This window comes from Lepidochelys kempii, chromosome 2 (assembly GCF_965140285.1).
Source record: "Lepidochelys kempii isolate rLepKem1 chromosome 2, rLepKem1.hap1, whole genome shotgun sequence".
In the NCBI taxonomy this organism is placed as follows: domain Eukaryota; kingdom Metazoa; phylum Chordata; order Testudines; family Cheloniidae; genus Lepidochelys; species Lepidochelys kempii.
The window spans coordinates 181984269-182005052 of record NC_136381.1 but is presented as its reverse complement, the minus strand read 5'-3'; the positions used below and the strand labels follow the sequence as shown (position 1 = coordinate 182005052).

Here is a 20784-nt window from a genome sequence, read left to right as displayed (position 1 = left end):
TTTAAAGTGCTTATATACAAATGCTAGAAGTCTAAATGATAAGATGGGTGAGGATAATCAATGGGACGCAGTAATGCCAGGGTACAAAATATATCGGAAGGACAGAACAGGTCGTGCTGGTGGGGGAATGGCACTATATATGAAAGGAAGCGTAGAATCAAATGAAATAAAAATCTTAAATGAACCAAACTGAACCATAGAATCTCTATGAATAGTAATTCCATGCTCTAATAATAAGAATATAGCTGTAGGGATATATTACCGACAACCTGACCAGGACATTGATAATGACTGTGAAATGCTCAGGGAGATTAGAGAGGCTATAAAAATTTTAAAATTCAATAATAATGCAGGATTTCAACTATCCCCATATTGACTGGGTACATGTCACCTCAGGACGGGATGTAGAAATAAAGCTTGTTGACACCTTACATGACTGCTTCTTGAAGCAGCTAGTCCTAGAACCCACAAGAGGAGAGGCAATTCTTGATTTAGTCCTAAGTGCAGCACAGGATGTGGTCCAAGAGGTGAATACAGCTGGACCGCTTGGTAATAGTGACCATAATGTAATTAAATTTAACATCCTTGTGGCAGGGAAAACACCACAGCAGCCCAACACTGTAGCATTTAATTTCAGAAAGGGGGACTACATAAAAATGAGAAAACTAGCTCAACAAAAATTAAAAGGTGCAGTGCCAAAAGTGCAATCCCTGCAAGCTGCATGGAAACTTTTTAAAGACAACATAATAGAGGCTCAACTTAAATGTATACCCCAAATTAAAGAACACAGTAAGAGAACCAAAAAAGTGCCATCGTGGTTAAACAATGAAGTAAAAGAAGCAGTGAGAGACAAAAAGGCATCCTGTAAAAAGTGGAAGTTAAATCCTACTGAGGAAAATAGAGAGGAGCATAAACTCTGACAAATGAAGTGTAAAAATATAATGAGGAAGGCCAAGAAAGAATTTGAAGAAAAGTTAGCCAAAGACTCAAAAAGTAATAGCAAAAATTTTTTTGAGTACATCAGAATCAGGAAGCCTGCTAAACAACTCGTGGGGCCACTGGATGATTGAGGTGCTAAAGGAGCACTCAAGGACGATAAGACCATTGCAGAGAAACTAAATGAATTCTTTGCATTGGTCTTCATGGCTGAGGATATGAAGGAAATTCCCAAACACAAGCCATTCTTTTTAGGTGACAAATCTGAGGCACTGTTGCAGATTGAGGGGCCATTAGAAGAGGTTTTGGAACAAACTGATAAACTAAACACCAGGACCAGCTGGTATTCACCCAAGAGTTCTGAAGGAACTCAAATGTGAAATTGCAGAACTACTGACTGTGGTTTGTAACCTATCATTTAAATCAGCTTCTGTACCAAATGCCTGGAGGATAGCTATGGAAATCATGAAATCCTGGAGTGATAATTCCTCTCTCACTTCTGTGCAAGTAATCCTAGAAATCTCATGACAATACAATACCAAATATATAATATAATAAAGAATAATAAAGCAAAATAGAAACAATTATCTTAACCAAAACTTCAACATTATTTTTGAAGATCTTACTATCATCTCTCTTCTTTGTATTGTTAACAATTTATTCTAGTTCTGGATAACATTTGCCAATTTGTTACTTGTTGATTATTTTACTGTATTACAGTAATATTTATTACAGCATTGTTCTGTTTTCCTTCTTCAATGCTTCTGATCAAAACATGCCAAATAGATAAAATGTAAATGTTTAGATTCTGTTTTCATGCAAAACCCCTTAATGATAAAGTAGCAATGCAGAACAATGTCATCTAAATGTAAAATTTATAAATTCAGTGTTTCCCAGGGTTTCCCATAAAGCATGAATAGGTCTTTAAAAATAAGTCACTAAAATTTTTTAAAACTCCGAAGACAGTTTTACTAAGTTGTTTGCCATGTGTCAAAGTTTTACTTAGCAAATGCATAGTCCTACAAGAATAGTGGTCAGCTAAGAGCTGAACAAAATTTCACTTTTCCATGCTAACTCAATTTCTTGGAACATTACATTGGCTTACCAAAAAGTAACAGCATTCATTTATTGGCTTGGTTTAATGTTTAAGTCCATGTCATTTAGGAAGAAAAGAAAATGGAATAATAAATTAGCGAACATCTTAAATATTGTGCAGTTTAAATATTTAATTTCTCAGAAAAGAAGAAAATGTTTAAAGGATTAAATAAGATATGAAGCAACATAACTGTCTAAAATAAAACCTTTAACAATGACTAACATTAAAAAAAGCAGCACTTACATCATCAGCTACTCCAAATATTCGAGAAGTCAAATATTTCAAGGTGACTGTCCCAAATAACCAAGCAAATCCTTCAATGGCCTACAAAATAAAGGATACATTCAGACCGAAGGAGGACAACAGAAGAAAAAAAGCATACTGGAGTTGTACAGTTAGTGGAAAAAGTTCTCTCGTGTGTTAGGAAAGTGTCAAGAATAAAGCAACTGACAATCACAAGAAGTGTTTGATTTGTAACTCAAAGTACATTCCAATAATTAGAGAACACAGTAGTAATATTAAATCTTTTCCTATTGAAACTGAAAGATCTAGTACTGCTTTATGCACATTGCTCCAAGCACTACAGTTAAGACTCCCTCTTCTCTCCTAGTGCATTGAAACAGTATCACAGCAAGAGTGCAGTCAGCAGAAATGAGGTTTCCAGAATCTTATTTTTAGCTCCTTTTAATAAAAAATTAACATAATGGTTAACAGTGTAAGTATTAAAAGAGGATGAATAAAAACAAGCTAATGGAAAACAGCAGAACTGAGGCAGACTAGTTACAAGTTGAGGCATACATATGGTAATTTTAAAAATGGATATATATCCCATTTTGTTCCTTTCCTGAAATAGTTCAGTTAATCTAATGTAGGTAGCATGTCTTTCCATTTTTTATTCTTGCTAATCACCTTTCTAGAGATGGTATTTCTTTTTTCAAGCAAAAGGGTGAAATATATTTGTGACACTGCATCCCATATTCTTCATAGAGCTGGCTGGGAAGGGCCCATTCAGGTTGATGGGCCATTAGAAGAAAACAATAGGTCTTAAAAGAGGCTAATCTACCACAGGAAGTCCCTCCTGAGGATGCTGTAAACAATCTCTGACTCATGGCTGCTAGGACCCTTCAGGATCATGTGCCAGGTCACCTGGTACTGGACTCCATCTTGGGAATACCAGTGTTTTTCCACTGACTAGTGTGGGAAAGATGCTTGGAGTCAAAGGGGTCCTGCCCTATGCAAAAGCTATTTAAGGCAGGGGAGTGACATCATCGAGGTTCTTCACTGACTCCCCGCCCAAAGATGACTCCTGAAAACACCTAAGGAACGACGACTGAACTGGGGGGAAGTGCTGGATCCAGGCTGAAGGAATTTTTAGCCTGAAAAAGAAACACCTGGGATTTTTAAGCTGGACGCAAGTGCAACTGGCCCCTTAAGAATCTCTGCAACCTCCTGGAAACATCATTTAGGGTGAGAATTTGCTACTCATATCCAACCTCTTTAGTATGTTAAGCTTAGATTGAGTTTTTGTTTATTTGCAAGGTAACCTGCTTTGATCTGTTTGCTATCCCTTATAATCACTTAAAATCTATCTTTTGTAGTTAATAAATTTGTTTTTGCTTTATCACAAACCAGTGTGTGGAAGTCTTAACTTGGGGCAAAAGCTGTTGTATATTTCCTCTCCACATTGAGGGAGAGGGCGAATTTCATGAGCTTACGCTCTACAGATCCCTGTGCAGCACAAGACGCTATAATTTTGGGTTTACACTTCAGAGGGGGGTGGGCACTTGAGTAGCTCCTAAGCTGTAGCCTCCCCATGCAGAGCTGATCACAGCAGTCTGTATGTACTGCAGCTGGTTGTGCCCCTACCTGTATGTGTGCTGAAGCCTGGGAGAGAGTTTGGTAGGCTGGTCACAGCCATACGGTGTAAAGAGCACCCAGATGGTGGGTCAGTGGGGCTCAGTGGTACCCCAGTTCCAGGTGGCATGATGGGAGAACCCATCACATTTATTGGCTCCAGTTATAAGAAATTAACCAGAGTTGTTTAATTACAAAGTTGTTTAATTTCCACAAATTGGGACATTTTTCTAGCCTCAAAGTAAAAGGAATTTACATCCATTATTTTTTAATCTAACTAGCTTCCTTTAAAATTAGGATTATGATTTGGAAATGATCCCCCTTATCATGGTATCCCCTCCAGAATTTTACTGTGTTCATTTTGTTTTGCAACTCTGGTGGGAGCCAATATTTAATCATACTTTTCCACTGGTATTCTCTCCATGATGGTCAACTTGTACTATCATCATATTCTTTCAATCCTCTGGAGAAATTTGCTGTTCATATCTGTTTCTCAAACTAAATCACTTTGTCAGTATTGCCCTGAAGTTCTCAAGTAAGAGTGCATACAATTTGCTCTTTTAATCAGATATTGGATTATTTTTCAATTTCCTTCCATAGTTCTGTCTTGGAGATAAACCTAGTTTAAGTGGTCCAATTCTTATGATTTTGTAAATATTGTAACTAATTAGAAAATTCCTGTATTTTTAACTTCTAACAACTCTTACAGTGTGAAAGCTTTTAGTTCAATTTTGTCAAATTACTTATCCATTTTATTCCTTTTTGTGTCAGTTTTCCTTGTGGGATATTGATATTCAAAATATTACTTCAAACTATCAATTCTCACATATTCACTGCATTAGAAATACATGGATAATTTCCTGATTTGGCTGACCAATAAGTGGTAGTTCTTTTCTGATAAATTCAATTGGATTATCAATCCTTACCCATAAACTGACTTCTCTTCTACTCCTTTTCAGCAATTTTGGACTCAATTCAAGAATACCCTAAAATAATAATTAAAAATCAATGCACCTATTTTATGATATTTCCAATCATATTCTAGTAACGCATGAAAAAAAAACTATGTATTTTTTCTACAGAGCTTGACATGTCACCAAATGAACATCCTTAAAAAGTATAGTTCAAACCCATGTAACCTGTCGATCACATGACTGAATATCATAAGAACTGATACTCTTATTATTGCAGTTTCCATACAGTGAATTAGAACCACTCTTCTCTCTTCCGGGCGAGAATCTATTTTATATAGTTTCAGGTTTTCTTGAAAAAACATCAAAGGCAATACAAGCACAGAAAGCGTGCCTATTTTCACCAGCAAAAAGAAACTTCAAAGTAAGGAATAATTACTAATTACAGCATAAAAAATGTACACGAAAAATCCCCAAGGGAAGATGAGGTAGAATGACAGAAAAACATTACTAAACACAGAATCACTAGGTTTCCCTGCATTTTGTTACTAAGTTACAAATTTGTTACTAAGTTCTAAATTTTCCTCTTGTATACCCTCTTCACCATCTTATGATAGCAAGAACTCTTACCGTCAGTGGATGTTACGAGCAATAAAAATCAGAAATGGGGCATTAACTGAAGAGCTGTAAGAAGCCTACTCTACACCAGACTAATGGCCATATGACATCAAGATTTCATTACAAATGATTAAACAACAAAGCTTTTTTTGTAACTAAGGACATTTTAGCTAACAAAGGAGCCATGGGGTGGCTCAGCATCCCTTTTTCTCAGAAAAGATCTAAGAGACAAAAAGTTAAAATAAAAAGACTGAGACATTGGGTTACCCTCCATGCCTCCAGGATGGAACATCAAGAGAGACTGGGGTGGAAATAGGCTCTCTTTAGTGTCCTCCTACTAGCCTTGATTGATAATTTTGTCTTCTTCCTTCCTGGCGTAAGTACATGATTTGCTTAGGTAAGTTTTCTTTGTAAAAAATAGTGGTGAGGAATATACTGGATGACAAACCTTTAATGACAGGTTTCAGAGTAACAGCCGTGTTAGTCTGTATTCGCAAAAAGAAAAGGAGTACTTGGACTAACCAATTTATTTGAGCATAAGCTTTCGTGAGCTACAGCTCAAATAAATTGGTTAGTCTCTAAGGTGCCACAAGTACTCCTTTTCTTTTTGCAAACCTTTAATGGTTTAAATAATGCTTGTAGAGTGTTCCTGAGTGAGTGGGCCTTCCAAGACTGTTTTCATATTGACGCATACTTTCTGATTATTGTTGCTTCTGTTATTGGTCATACTGTTCTGTACTATTTGCAGTTTTGGAAAAAGTATACGTTTTAAGATTTTTTTTTTAATACTGCTTAAGCTTCAAACAGAAACAGAAGCCACAGCTTTTACTTTAAAGTCCAATCAGTTAATCACGTATACCTTGTGTCAGATGTTCTACAAAATTTGCCAGCATATAAATAACTTTTAGTACCTTGTAAAACGTGATTGTTCTAGCCTTACACATGAAAAAGCGTAAGTCCATGTTCAGTTTCTCTTGTGTCAAAGCTTTGATGTGTCAACATTTTACTGACTTTATTAACCCTTCCCCATTCCCCAAACATCTCCCAAGACCACTGTTTCCTCTAAGCTGTGCACGCGCACACAGACCCTAAACCCTGCACATACAGTGAAACACCGCGCACATAAAAATTTGCACAGAAGCACAACAATTTGCCCAGAAGAAATTTTTTGCGCACACAGCCTGTCAAAAATTAGAGGGAACATTGCCCAAGACTAACCTTATCGATCTCATGGAAGTATAATCTTTTCTAACTATTTAGAGAAGTTACAATTCTCCATTTAATGCGCCAATCCATAGATAATAGTGCAGAAGTACATTCCTAAGCATCTGAAATGAGTTCTTCCAAAACTTACCCAGATAACTGCTAAAGAGGCAGCATAATATGATGTCAATAACATTGAGTTGCCAAACATCAAAACGAAACACAGTGCAAGAGATGCCTGAAATAAGAAAATACAAAAATCTCAGAATATCTAAACCATCAAGTAATTCTCTCAAATACAACATATAGTATAAATAAAATAATTAATAACTGACAGCAATACCATGGTTTTCTTTAAATATATCAATATCTACATACTATGCAGCAACTCTCTAAGCTAGAGACCCAGTTTACAGAACTGTATTGAGACAGGTTAGTAATAAAGATTTTAAATGATGGCAATGTAGCAAATGTGAACTACTATGATGATACAAGTAACATGGAATAAAAGATTTAACAACAGAATAGATTTCAACCCCATTATATTCTTTTTTCATTTTCTTAAAAGCTTCTTCTGATGTTTTTATTCATTCTGTCAAGTTATTTTGCTAGATCACTTACATATGCTGATAGTCAGAGACTCTCAGAGTCCCGTGGACAAAGTAGTAAAGAAATTTTGAGGAGGAAAAAAAAGGAGAGGTTACTCACTTTGTCCAATAACTGGAGTTCTTTGTGATATGTGTTCCTTTCGGTACTCCACTTCAGATGCGCATGCACCCTGTACCTTTGATCAGAGATTTTTGGCAGCAGTGCCTGTTTGGCCTTCACATGCGCACTCAACATGCTTATGCCTCGAAGAGAGGCTGTATAGGACCGTACAGGTAACCCACCTTCAGTTCCTTCTCTACTGCAAAGCCCCACATAGGGAACTCCAAAGCAAAGTGGAAGGAGGGCAGATAGTGGAGCACCCAAAGGGGGACAAATCTTGAACTCCAGTTTCTGCATAAGGTGAGTAACTGCTCTTTCCTTGAGTTGTGTCCCTGTGGGTGCTCCACTTCAAAGTGACTCCTTAGGTCAAGGAGACGGGAGGTTTAGAACAGAGTCCAGCGCTGAAGAGAGAACTGCACTGTCTACTGCAGCATCTGATCTAGCAGCATGAACCAAAGCATAACGGCTGGAAAAAGTATGCACTGAACTCCATGTTGCAGCTTTGCAGATCTCTCAGCAACTGGAACATTCTTGAGTAGGGCTAGACAGACAGACTGCAATCAAATAGAACATGCAGTCACTTGCAGGGGCGTTTGAGCATCAACCAAACCATTACATGCAATAATACATCCAAAGAGTCTCTTTGGGAGATAATGTATTCCCCAGACCTATCCTCAATAGAAACAAAAAGTCATGGGGACTTTTGGATGTTCTGGTTCTGTTCAAGTAAAAGGCCAATGCCCTCTCAACATCTAGCATATGGAAGATATTCTACTCAGGAAACTAATGTAGCTTAGGAAAGAGAACTGGAAAGTGAACAGTCTGGTTAATATGAAACAGAAGCCGCCTTAGGTAAAAATTTTGCAGGGGGTTGTAATGATACATTTTCCTTGGAGAACACAGTCAATGGAGGACCTGCCATTAGAGCCCCAATCTCTCCAACCCTTTGTGCAGAAGTGAAGGTCACCAAAAAGACTTGTCTTCATGGACAAATGTAACAGAGCATGTAGCTAGTAGTTCAAAAGGCTGTTTCATGGGATGGTTAAAAACAAGGTTGAAATCCCAAAGCAGATTAGGATCACTAATCTGCAGGAAAAGGTTTGTAAGACTTTAAGAATCTCATTGTGATCAGATGTATGAAAATTAAGAAACCACCTAAACGTGTGTGGAAAGCTATTATTAATGCTAAGGGAACCTTGATGGAATTCAGAGACCTGATGTTTTCAATTCCAATAGGTAATCCAAGATTGTGGAAAGTGATGACTGGACAGGTGAAAAATAACAGAGGTTACACCAAAGATGACGACATCTTCATTTCTGGAAGTAAGTGTGTCTTGTAGATTTCTCCCTGCTATTTAACAGCACATGTTGTACTCCCAATGAACAGGATGCCTCTAATCCTGAGAGCCATTGAGGAGCCATGCTTTGCGTTGCAGAATGTTCAGATTGGGGTGAAGTGTTTGACTCACATCCTGAGACAGTCAAGAATCGATGGGGAGTTGCCACAGAGAGCAGAAGGTGAGTCTGACAAGTTGATATAATCAAAATGACCCTGGCTTGGTTGTGCTTGATCTTGTTGAGAACCTTTAAAAGGAATGACAGGTTTCAGAGTAGCAGCCGTGTTAGTCTGTATTCGCAAAAGAAAAGGAGTACTTGTGGCACCTTAGAGACTAACAAATTTATTTGAGCATAAGCTTTCGTGAGCTACAGCTCACTTCACCAGCTGTAGCTCACGAAAGCTTAAGCTCAAATAAATTTGTTAGTCTCTAAGGTGCCTTAAGTACTCCTTTTCTTTTTAAAAGCAATGGAATTGGTGGAGACACATAGAGAAAGACCCTTTGTCTATGTAACGAGAAAATCCTCAATCTCTAGGAGATGCCTGAGTCCTCCTCTGGAACAGAATTTTCTGCACTCCATGTTGCCTGCAGTGGCAAAAGGTTTCAAAGCTAGGACTATTTTGTTGGAGACTTGAGAGTCCAATTCTCATTAGCAATTTAGGGAAAAAATCCTCACTGACAGGAATGGCTCCTCAAAAGGAGAGGCACCTTTTAAAACCCATGTAGCCCAGCATCCCATATTCAAGAAAAAATACTGGACTCCTCAGAACCAGAAAAAAAAATTTTTTTGGAGGGGAGAAAGAAAATGAGAACAACAGTTCCAATAACTATAAACTACTAAACTAAACTACTACTTACTATAATAACTCTAAAGAGAAAACAAGAACACACTAAATTCCAATTCTGGCCAAAGGCACCTGAGAAGGAACCAAGCATGCTGGAACAATTTTTATAGTGGGGGTGCTGCTGATGGAAACCATGTATTTGGTGTTTATTACTACTTCAAGCAGGGGGTGTAGCAGTACCCCTAATTCCAGCACCACTAGAAGGAACTGAAGGCTGTTTGCCCACACAGCCCTAAATAACCTGGGTATGGGGCAGGAGTATGTGTAGGGTGCATGAGCAGGCCGGACAAGCAACACAACCAAAAATCTCTGATCAAAGGCACGGGATGCATGTGCACCTGAACTGAAGCACCCAGAGGGACACTACTCAAACAACAACTTAATATTTCTGTCATACAGAAAGCTGTACATTTCAAATAAACAACACCATAAAAACTGGTAAACCAAAAATTTGATGCAGCACTTTGGTTATAGGCATACTTAACCATATCATAGTTTTCTCCAATATTTTTTTTTATTCAGTTGTAGCTGTCAACTATGCTGTTCTGGCAAGAATTACTCTGGATTTTACAAAAACATATGGATTCACAGGCCCAGCCAATGTCTCAGAAGCTGATATTGAATAGCCCGGGGATGTGCTTCCAAAATCCATTAGAAGTTAAAAGGACAAAATCCATGAGGAGACTACTCCTTAAGAATCAGTTGAACCCACTGTGAGAGACCATAATCAGCAAGGGAAGAATCTGTAAGAATAAATTAAAACCCACTGGATGGCATAACAAAGTAAAGCATTAAATCTATAGAAGAGATGGGGAGGCACTAACACATATTGGAATGGGGAGAAGTGGAGGATGGAGATTGAGAATCAATTCCTGGGAAGAGAGAAAAGAATTCAAGAGAAGGACAGAAAGAACCAATGGGGGAAAGATAATCATAAGCCTATATTAAGTTGTTTCTTCTAGTAGGTGAACTATAGATCTTTGGATTCTCAATAATCTCCTCCTAATCAGTATATTGTTCAACAATGCATAATAGGATATTTCTTAAGTCTTAATGACTGCACCGCATTTAAAGCGGGGCAAACGTTGGCTGGGCTTGCCGAGGGAGGGCAGCTGTGCTTTATGGCTGGGGGGGGTGGGTGGAGGCGGTCCGAGACTGCTACAAAAGGTGAACGGTGGTCAGCTTCGCAGTGCTGACTCATCCCCCAGGAATGTGAGGTCTGAGGCCATAAAGGTGCAAGCTCCGGCGTGGGAAGCCCCTTTTTTCCATGCAGCAGGCAAGGCAGCACCCACCCTCCCTCCCCTAGTGGAGGCAAATTTCAAGTCGGGTTAGGACCTGCTGTGGGCATTGTGCTAGTCACTCCTTTTTAAGGGGGGCTGGGAAGGAATTTTTCCTGCACCACCAGATTGGCTTCGGTCGAGTGAGGTTTTTTTGCCTTCCCCAGAGTGGGTGTCAGGGATGACCTTTTCTGATAAGAGAAGGTGGTAGGCTATATGACGCAACTTATTTTGTAAGTGTGTGGTGGATGTCCAGTGCGGATACTCCATAGGGAAGGCATCCAGTGACCAAATAAATGGCCTGGTAAAGGACTCATAAGAAGGTGCTGGGTAAAGGAACAGAACGGGGGAAGGAGGTTTGGGGACTCCTATGATTGGTACAACAGGGAGCCAACCCCCACTCCCCGGTCTCATAGCTACCTTAACCCTCCTATGAGGGGGGTGGATAGTAAGGTCCAAACCATGGGTTGGCTGGAGGGACCTGGATGGAAAATGAAGTGGGGCTGGAGAAAGCCCCAGATAATGATTTGAATAAACATCGATTTGCCTGCACTGTACACTTTATCTGCCTGGTAGTCCCAGATCTCTATATAATAAAGTTGCAGCCTGATTAAAATCCATATCAAGTGTATCCTGTCCTTTTGGTATGCCCAGACAATGAAGCGTATTACAGCAATTAGACTCTTCAGGAAGATCCTGAACACCATGGAAAAATCCAGAAAATAATGTGGTAGCAGATGTTTCTCAAAATACACAAATACAGAAACCTGTAAATGCATGACCAATATCCATGGGTGCCAGGTTTGTATAATTTTTGGTGGTGCCCAGAACAGGTCCAAGTAGAGCTGTCCTGTCCATAGGACAGACCAGGGCAACCACCCCAGGCTCCACGCTTTGGGGGGCCCTGAGCTTCAGGGGGATGCAGGGTCCAGGGCGGTGCACCCCTGCGGGGAGGGGGACAGCTTGTCTCCATGCCCTGCACGCACCTGCAAGTGCCATCCCCGCTAATGGGAGCTGCGGGGACGGTGCTGTGGGCGGGGGCAGCGCGCAGAGCCTCCCCACCACCACCACGAGGGGCCACAGAGACGTGCCAGCAGCTTGCTGCTTCCGAGAGCAGTGTGGGGCCAAGGCATGCAGGCAGCCTGCCTGAGCTTGCTGTGCCACCGGACTTCTAGCGGCCCAGAGATCGTCATCAACTGGCAGAGGCTTCAGGATCAACCAGACGATCGCAATTGGCAGGCTGGTGACCACTGAATTGTATATCACTATGGATATATTTTTGCGGAGCCCCCCCCTTAGTCAGAGGCCCTGGGATGCAGCCCCTAAAGCCCCGCTTTAATCCGGCCCTGTTCATGACTTGTTCCAATTAACATCTTTGAACTGGCCATGATATTGTAGCAGAAGTGAACTTAGCTTTTACAATAAAGGGAAAACAAATCCGTGCACTGTTAATGATTTAGGATATTAAAATACTTGGTTTACATTTACATATTTGTCTAAATCATAAAAAGATTTATTTATTAGCAAGGCATCTCTAAAATATCTACTTCTACGACAGATTAAAATGTTGGTCTACCAAGTTTGATAGTATTCTTTTAAAACCAGTAATTTTTTCTTTTTTTTCCAATACACAATTAGTAAAGGCAGAAAATACTCAGTGGTGTATTTTAAAATGTCATTTTTGTGCATCTCAAGGTCTATATATGGACAGGGTTCTATTCCTTTTTTCCCTTCACTCTTAGTCTTACTTACAGTAACTCTTTATACTCACTACACAACTAATCAAAATATCTAAAACTAACTTCTCTTGACTAGCTGATTTGACTAGATTTTTTAAAAGGAAGTATTACCATATGTACACAAAGTATCTTCTGTAACTTGAGAAAGTCAATGTAACCAACAACATACACAGCAAATAACGAGGCTATCTGGAATTAAAGAGAGAAGATTAAACTAATTGAAAAGTATACATTCATACAGCATAAATACATTATTCAGCATCTGTAGCTCCTTTTAATGGCTAATGGCTTATGAATTGCAGCAACCCTTTGAATCAGGTAATCAGAGCACTTGCGCTTAGAAGCTACACATAAAGAGTAATTTTTCAGTGGGGAAGCTAGATATGATGACCAATGCTTTGTGTTGTGAAATCCAAGCCCTTACTTTTCCTAAACAGAGGTAAGTGCTTATCTACCTTCTATTGACTGAAATATTCTTAAAAGCCCCTGATTACAGAACTTTTTTTTTTAATTTGTGCTAATTAGCACTTCTGGGCTTACATTTTTCTCTAATACAAATGCATAAAGATAAGTATGTGCTGCCTAGAGATATATTTAACAGACTCTTTTAAACTACATTATATGCTCCTGGGGGAATTCTGTGCCACTGCATAGGTGCAGAATTCATTCCCCCCACAGATTTCTTTGCTTCCCCTGTCCTGTGGGGAGGATGGGACTGCTCCAGGGTGATCTCCGTCTTCTGTGCATCCAGTGGCCTGTGCTCCCACTGCCATGTTGGAGTCTCCACATTTATTTATTGACATATAAAACTGGCAGAGTTTTAAAATATAGTTCACAGAATTTTTCTTTTTTGGCACAGAATTCCCTCAGGAGTACTTAAATTTGCTAGTCTCTAAGGTCTCCTTTTCTTTTTGCGACTACAGACTAACACGGCTGCTACTCTGAAGCCAATTAAATCAGATGAGCTCTTTGCTGCTCTCAGACAGTAGTTACTGTACCTGGTAGCAGTAGGTACACCAAAAGTCAACACTATCCATATAAAATTAATGCTGGAATATATGTTAAACATAAAAAAATGTTCCAAGACATTTTAAAATAATTCCCTATTTGTATTAATCACCTTAGTTTATTAAAATATTTTTTTAATTTTAATAAGTTATTGTACTCAGATATTTTTATTTTTACTTTTTACACTTCAAACAATTTGGGCAGTGAAACTAAACATTTTAATTTCACTTTCTGGGTCTAACGATGGAGGGTTTTTTCTTAATATATGCATTTCTTGGATTAAAAGGCACATTACTTGAATTTCCATGCCTACAAAATTTTTGTAACTGAAATATTTGATTTAGTATCACAAAAATATTTGTTTTCACGTATGGTTTTGCAAAACTACATTTGGACTATTTCTATTTCTCTGGAGGCAGAGAAATCTGGGAAGGGCTTAAAAGGGGCAGACCTATGTTCTAATAAGGACAAACATTCTGGTATACTTTTAACTGTGGGGTTTTCTCTCTAAGGTGATTGAGATTGTGGGACAAGAAGGAGACAATTTTGAAATAACTTTGGAGATGTTAGGACAAGCAGTGAATGTGATGGTGCAATATGAACCTGAGAGCAAGAGAAGTCTGGCTGCTGAATTCTGGACTCTGTTTAGAGAACAGATATTAAGAATGAACATAAAATCTAATTTTGGTTACTGTGCTACAGAATGACAATGGTTGCTAAAAACATCAGAAGTCCTATGAATTCACTTGCCTGTACAAAGCAATCAATTTATCTAAATAAGGTAAAGATTCTACCTGAATCTAATTTTGCAATGAACTACACACTTGTCTAAACATACTGTGTATAGTGTCCCACTATAAAGCTTGAACTTATTATTCTGAAGCTACATACACACTAAGCTATTGTCCGGTGTACAGGAACAGAGGTGTGTTTAATACACTGATATTCAATAAAAATGGTCTTACTTGTGTCAGAAGGACAAACTGAGCAAACTGCCAGGGAAGCATGAAAAAGACATTAGAAACACACAGTGCAATCAAGCTTCCTCTATTAATATTCGGAGTCCTTGGGAAAAAAGAAATAGAACAGATACCAGTAAGTTAAACTATAATAGGCCTTTGCATTTCATCCAAAAGAGCAGCAGAAAATAGTATCAAAAAATTAAAAATTGCTTTGTAACTGGACTTGCAATATAAATTGACAACTGTGAACAAAACAGTCTAAGTAACTTTTGTATTAATTCCATAAGAATATAGAATATAAGAATAATTAAAATAATTAATTCTGACCCTCGTTATTTCATAGCTCACCTTTTGAAATAAAAGTAGAAGTTGAAGTAAACAAAAAATGTGCTGAGTGGCCCCACTAAATAAGTCATGATTCATCTCAACATTCATCTCAAAACTGCAGTATTTCGTTTAGAATTCCTTTCAGGCTTTATGAAGTGTTCCAACTCTTCAGGTTTCTCTAAAGATGCCCAGACTGCCTCAGTCTCATTGACAACATGACAGCCAGAATGATGCACCACTCAAGTGACAGACAAATATTTTGTGCAATACTTCTAGTACCGTATTATAAACACTAGGGATATCAATGGTATTTGAGGACAAGAGTTCAGAATTTGACCTCACCATATATAATTATTTAATCTCCACTTGTCTACCTACCTATGGGGGAGTGAAAATATGGCAATTATTTGGGAGTATATAGGGTTCTGTACTCAAGGGTCACTGGCATCACAAAAAGGCATATCTATGGGAAAAGGAGTAGAAACTTTCTTGCCAATTTGTAGCAGTCTGGGAAAACGGAGGCAGCCACCTATGAGGTTCAAGAACTTCCAAAGAAGGACAATCAGTTCCATAAAAGAAGAAAACTGTTTCCATGGGATATAATGCTAAAAAGAGAAGAATGCCCAGCTCATTCAGACTAAACTGTTCCATCTGCTAGAAGACAGCAAAGAAACTAGATAACTCAGCTGCAGCCAGACTTTCTATTGGGGTCTAATGTCACAAAAAATTTTAATTTAATCTATTAGGAGGATTATAGTTATAATCGCTTGTGTGAATTGACCCACATGTCCTTCCTTGGAAGTTTCTGAGCCTCTTGGATGGTTGCCCGTTTTCCCAAACTGCTGCAAGTCAGCAGGAAAGTTTTCTACTCCTTCTCCGACAGACATGCCCCTTTGTGGTGCCAGTGATGCCTGAGAGCAGAGCCCTGTAGCCCACGAATGGCTGCCATGTTTCCACTCCTCCACAAGAGGACAATTGGGGACAAAACTATATATGAGGCTATGAGGCAGGTGAGGCAATAACTATCTAGTTGAAACATTCTAATACGCTCACCTGAATTTGTACTGACCCATGGTGTCCTCTGACTCCATTTTTCAGTTACCTCAGTCACCAAATAAATATTTCATAATGAAAAACTGTCAAAGTTTCAAAATGCCCCCATGGATTTCTGTCTGAGTGACAGGGACCACCAATTAAAGTTTCATGGAACAGCCATCTTCTGGCCATATTTCATCTGTTGTGGAGAACTGGAACCTTGCCAACCAGCTGGAAGGACAGTATTGTGATCTCACTTTATAAGGAAAAGGGACTGAGCAGTGAATGTAAGAGCTATAGGCCAATCACTTTATCGTCCAGGCCAGGGAAGGTGTTTGCAAATGTTCTGCTGGCACGTTTGGAGCCCCTGCTCTGTGTTGCTCCCAACAGTCAGGCTTTACGAGGAACAGTTCCACACTAGATGCCACCAGCTCTCCGCTTGTAGTCAGAGATACACTATGAGTTCAAAAACCCCTGCACGTAGCATATGTCAACCTTACGGCTGCATTTGATTCAGTTGGCCGAGCAGCACTATAGAAGGCCTTAAAGGGCATAGATGTCACAACCACTCTGCTGGACTTGATTAGAGAGCTGCATAATGGAACCACTGCCCATGTACATCTGGGGAATCGGATGTCAGCATCTTTTAGTGAATTAGTATAACCTTGTGAGAGTGGTCTGTGAAAAGGGTCAGGGAAGGGGGCAGGAGGAATGGAGGAATATTCATGAATTGCAGGGCATATCCCAGTTCCAGCATGCTTAGGGTATCTGATGTAATGTGGGTCCAGGCATTTAGGAAGTGGGACAACCTGTTGCCAAAGGGAGAGAAGATCTCTGGGAGTGGTTTGCTGCCCTCGACCAAAGAATCAAAAAGACTGCTTGGAAGTTTAAAGTTGTCTGAAGGTCGCAGAAGTTGAAGGAGGTGAAGACAGGGGTCTCTTCTTTTGAGACCTAGAATGCCTTCTAGAGCTTTTGGGCTGTCTCACTGGGTAGTATGGATACCTCTGCTGGGCCTGAGGCCAAAACTGCTTCTTTATTATAGCAGGGGTATAAATACCAATTGATTTCAGGGTTATCCTGGAATCTTTTAGTGTTCAGAGCTTCCTCTGCTTTTCCCCAAAACAAATATGAACCTTCAGAGGGTGTGGGACTTCAGCTGGTATGCTCGATACCTGCAGCCATGAAACAGGGTGCATAGTGATAGCTGTCACGAGTCGCTGAGTCTGTTTCATCCACCACAGACCCCGAAGAGGAGTGGGCAAACAACCCTCACTATAAAAACCTTAAATTCCTTGTTCACTTTATCCACTTGTTCTGAAATTTAGGTCTCTAAAGCACAAAGGGGAAGTGTGAGGCATTCAGACTTGTTATGACTACTGATGATGGGCGGAGAAGGTGGGGGGGCAGGGCAGCTCTGCCCCCGCCCCCCCCGGCCCCTTTATGCTCTTGTGATTAGCAAAAGCACACGGCGGGCTCATGAGCCCCCACAAAGGGTATTGCTATGGGAAAAAGTTATCCAACTCTGATGCACTGGTGCCCACACATCTAGTGTGGAATGACAAGGGCAATCACTGAAAGAATCATATATATGATTTCTTGTTTGTACAGTAAGGCTGTGTCTAAGCTATGAGTTTATTTCATTGCCAATGTTGCTAACACCAATGTAGCTCCACTAGCCCAGTGTTAAAAATGTTGTGATCATGGGAGCCTGGCCTACACCAGTAGTATCACCTCCGCTACCAATGGTGGAGACCCATTAGTGTTAGCAATAATGGGTAATGTCTGAGGGGAAAAAACTAGTACGTACAAGACCATAGCCTATAAATGAATGCACTGTCTCAGGGATTCTGTTTTTTAACTCTTCACTCTTAATAACCACACATAAATTGGAAGCTACCTGAGAATAACGAGGAGTCCGGTGGCACCTTAAAGACTAACAGATTTATTTGGGCATAAGCTTTCGTGGGTAAAAAACCCCCCACTTCTTCAGATGAATGGAGAGAAAATTACAGATACAGGCATAAATGTATATTGGCACATGAAGAGAAGGGAGTTACAAGTGGAGAACCAGTGCTGAAGGCCAATGCAGGGCTAGTCTACACTGGCAGCACTTTAACATGCCTTGTGTGGTCACAGTGCAGCACTGGGAGAGAGCTCTCCCAGCGCTCTAAAAAAAACCGCACACACACATGCGAGGTGTGGCTCCCAGTGCTGGTGCACTGTCTACATTGGCCCTTTGCAGCGCTGCAACTTGCCTCACTGTTTTTTCACACCCCTCAGCGAGAAAGTTTCAGTGCTGTAAATTGCCAAGGTAGACAAGCCCTTAGTCAGGATGGATGTAGTCCACTCCCAATAATTGATGAGGAGGTGTCAATATGAAGAGAGGGAAAATTGCTTTTATAGTGAGCCAACCATTCCCAGTCCATATTCAAGCCCAAATTGATGGTGTTAAGTTTGCAAATGAATTGTAGTTCAGCAGTTTCTCTTTGAAATCTGGTTTTGAAGGGTTTTTTTTTTGTTGAAGTATGGCTACTTTTAAATCTGTTATTGAGTGTTTAGGGAGATTGAAGTGTCCTCCTACTGGCTTGTGTATGTTACCATTCCTGATGTCTGATTTGTGTCCATTCATCCTTTTACGTAGAGACTGTCTGATCTGGCCAATGTGCACGGCAGAGGGGCATTGCTGGCACACAATGTCATATATCACATTAGTAGATGTACAAATGAATGAGCCTCTGATGGTGTGGCTGGTGTGGTGGGGTCCTCCTCATCAATTATTGGAAGTGGACTACATCCACCCTGACTAAATTGGCCTTCAACATTGGTTCTCCACTTGTAAGGTAATTCCCTTCTCTTCATGTGCCAATATATATTTATGCCTGTATCTGTAATTTTCACTCCGTGCATCTGAAGAAGTGGGTTTTTATACCCATAAAATCTTATGCCCAAATAAATCTGTTAGTCTTTAAGGTGCCACCAGACTCCGCATTGTTTTTGTAGATACAGACTAACACGGCTACCCCTCTGATACTTGGTACCTGAGAATGTAGGTCAAAAGCAACATCTGAAGCACAAGGAATGGGTATGAGAAACTTTCACGGAGGGGTGGAGTCCACATCACACGTGTGCACTGAAAATAAGAATTAAATTAGTTCATAGTATGTTCTGCTACATTTTCATTTTTTCCCCACAAAGCAATGCATTTATGATTTAAAATGATCAACTACGGAAACTGAAATAGTACAAAAACAAACTAGATGAAGACTCAGTCATAAGTCAATAAAATAGTGTGTCACAAAACAAAACACAAGAGATGGAAGGAAGGAGCATGCATGCTTGAGTGAAGATGCAGCTTCGGGTCTCTAACGGTTGGGGGAGAGGGTTTGGGGGGTTTAACCACTACTACTGGCTCCTCCTCTTGACATGAGAGAACTAAAGCAAGAACAATATCTTACTCTTGCAATAACAAAAATCTGACAGCTTGGGAGCAGTTTTGTCCACCAAGAACAAAGATGCCAAAGTAGCACAGGTTCTCCTATCTTGCAATCCCTTATTTACAAAAACAGTCTTCGCTGAAATCAATGAATTATGCATGTGAATAAGGACTACTCAAACAGCAAGATTGTGACTAGCTAATGCAGTTACACATAAGAGTACACATAAGGGGAGCAGCGTGAGGGAAAAGCCAACACACTTGTGTGCCTTTGTTAGGTCTCCCACACTGCGGTTTAAGCATGGAGAGAAGAAAGCAGAGACTGTGCACCCAACAGCTGTGTGGAATGTACAGAAACTTGGCTCTGTTCACCAACACATAAGCCAGTAACATTGAGCAGCTGAAACTAAGTGTACCTGTTATATGGATGCTGTAAATTACTCCCCCACATCGCTGAGCAAATGATGAGAAGGCAAACCAATTGTGATTGAACCACAATTTCTTCCCAGAATGCTTTTGGGGTAGCAAAGCATGTAGCTGTGCCACCGCATATGGGCTAGGTTGAGCCTTTAGGCTCAGTCCTACACAAGGATTTGCAGAAATGAGATCCTTGGTTTTCAAAATTCAATTCCACCCAGGAGTTAACTAAAACTTTATATAACTTGAATATTTCTTTGCAGCATTTTTCCATTTCAAATTAATGTTATTGTGCAATTATACACAACAGGCTTCACGTTACTTCAACTTTTGAAAGATGTTCCTTCCTATACATAAGCAATTTAACTGTGTGAGAAAATTTTGTTTGAAAAGAACCTGCTGTAAGATGTACTACAAATTCAATACAGTATCTAAATATAAAACCTTTTAATAACTACATGAAATATACAAGCAAAGCTAGAAGAAAGCTGTCGGTCGGTAATTAAACCTATCAGGTATGTATTTTCCCATCCAACATTTTTAAAAGTAATCTTGAACAGACAAACATTTCTCCTTTGTATGCATTTACTGTGGCAATGGAAGGGGAATGACTTTGCTGGACTTTTACTAGTACCGAGACTTTTACTGAGGAACTGCTGGTAGCAATCAAAGGGTTTCTATGGACTTTTATTCTCATGTTAACTTAGGTATCAGCAATATTTTCTCTCTACCCCCATCTATGTCTGTCTTGATTAATAACTGATTAGACTGCACAGATTATGGTAGTATTTAATCTGCAGCAAGAGTATGTGTATCGCAACCAACAAGGGCCTAAGCTCCCACCTAAATTTGACATATTACTTTCCAATCATACTTAAGAGGCCAATTAGTGCTGAATATGCTGTGCTCTCACACAGCAGCAATTCCCAATATCAGAGAAAACAGTGAAACAGAGTACGAGCCCAAAGGCAGCTCAAACTTGGCAGAATGTGGAGGAACAAATTTAAGTTGTTAGATGTCCCCTGCTAACACGCAAGACAGGAAGACACAGAGTTCAAGGGACAGATGCTGTACAAAG

The 20784-nt window shown here is 39.8% G+C and overlaps 1 protein-coding gene across 8 annotated transcripts in view; it reads right to left on the bottom strand.

The window, feature by feature from the left end:
• Window positions 1–20784, bottom strand: part of DPY19L1 (dpy-19 like C-mannosyltransferase 1) — a 135282-nt gene that overhangs the window by 73825 nt on the left and 40673 nt on the right. For 7 of the 8 annotated variants that reach the window (XR_012157446.2, XM_073332900.2, XM_073332905.2 and 4 more), the window contains 6 exons: window positions 18895–18986; window positions 14498–14597; window positions 12636–12713; window positions 6770–6856; window positions 4813–4872; window positions 2276–2356 (listed from right to left, as the gene is read on the bottom strand). Coding sequence is in view for 7 of the 8 variants with exons in the window: in XM_073332900.2 (XP_073189001.1) it covers window positions 2276–2356; window positions 4813–4872; window positions 6770–6856; window positions 12636–12713; window positions 14498–14597; window positions 18895–18986 (498 nt within the window). In the remaining variant the exon portion in view is untranslated. The remainder of the gene's footprint in view (window positions 1–2275; window positions 2357–4812; window positions 4873–6769; window positions 6857–12635; window positions 12714–14497; window positions 14598–18894; window positions 18987–20784) is intronic. The other variant, XM_073332903.2, reaches the window with a different exon arrangement.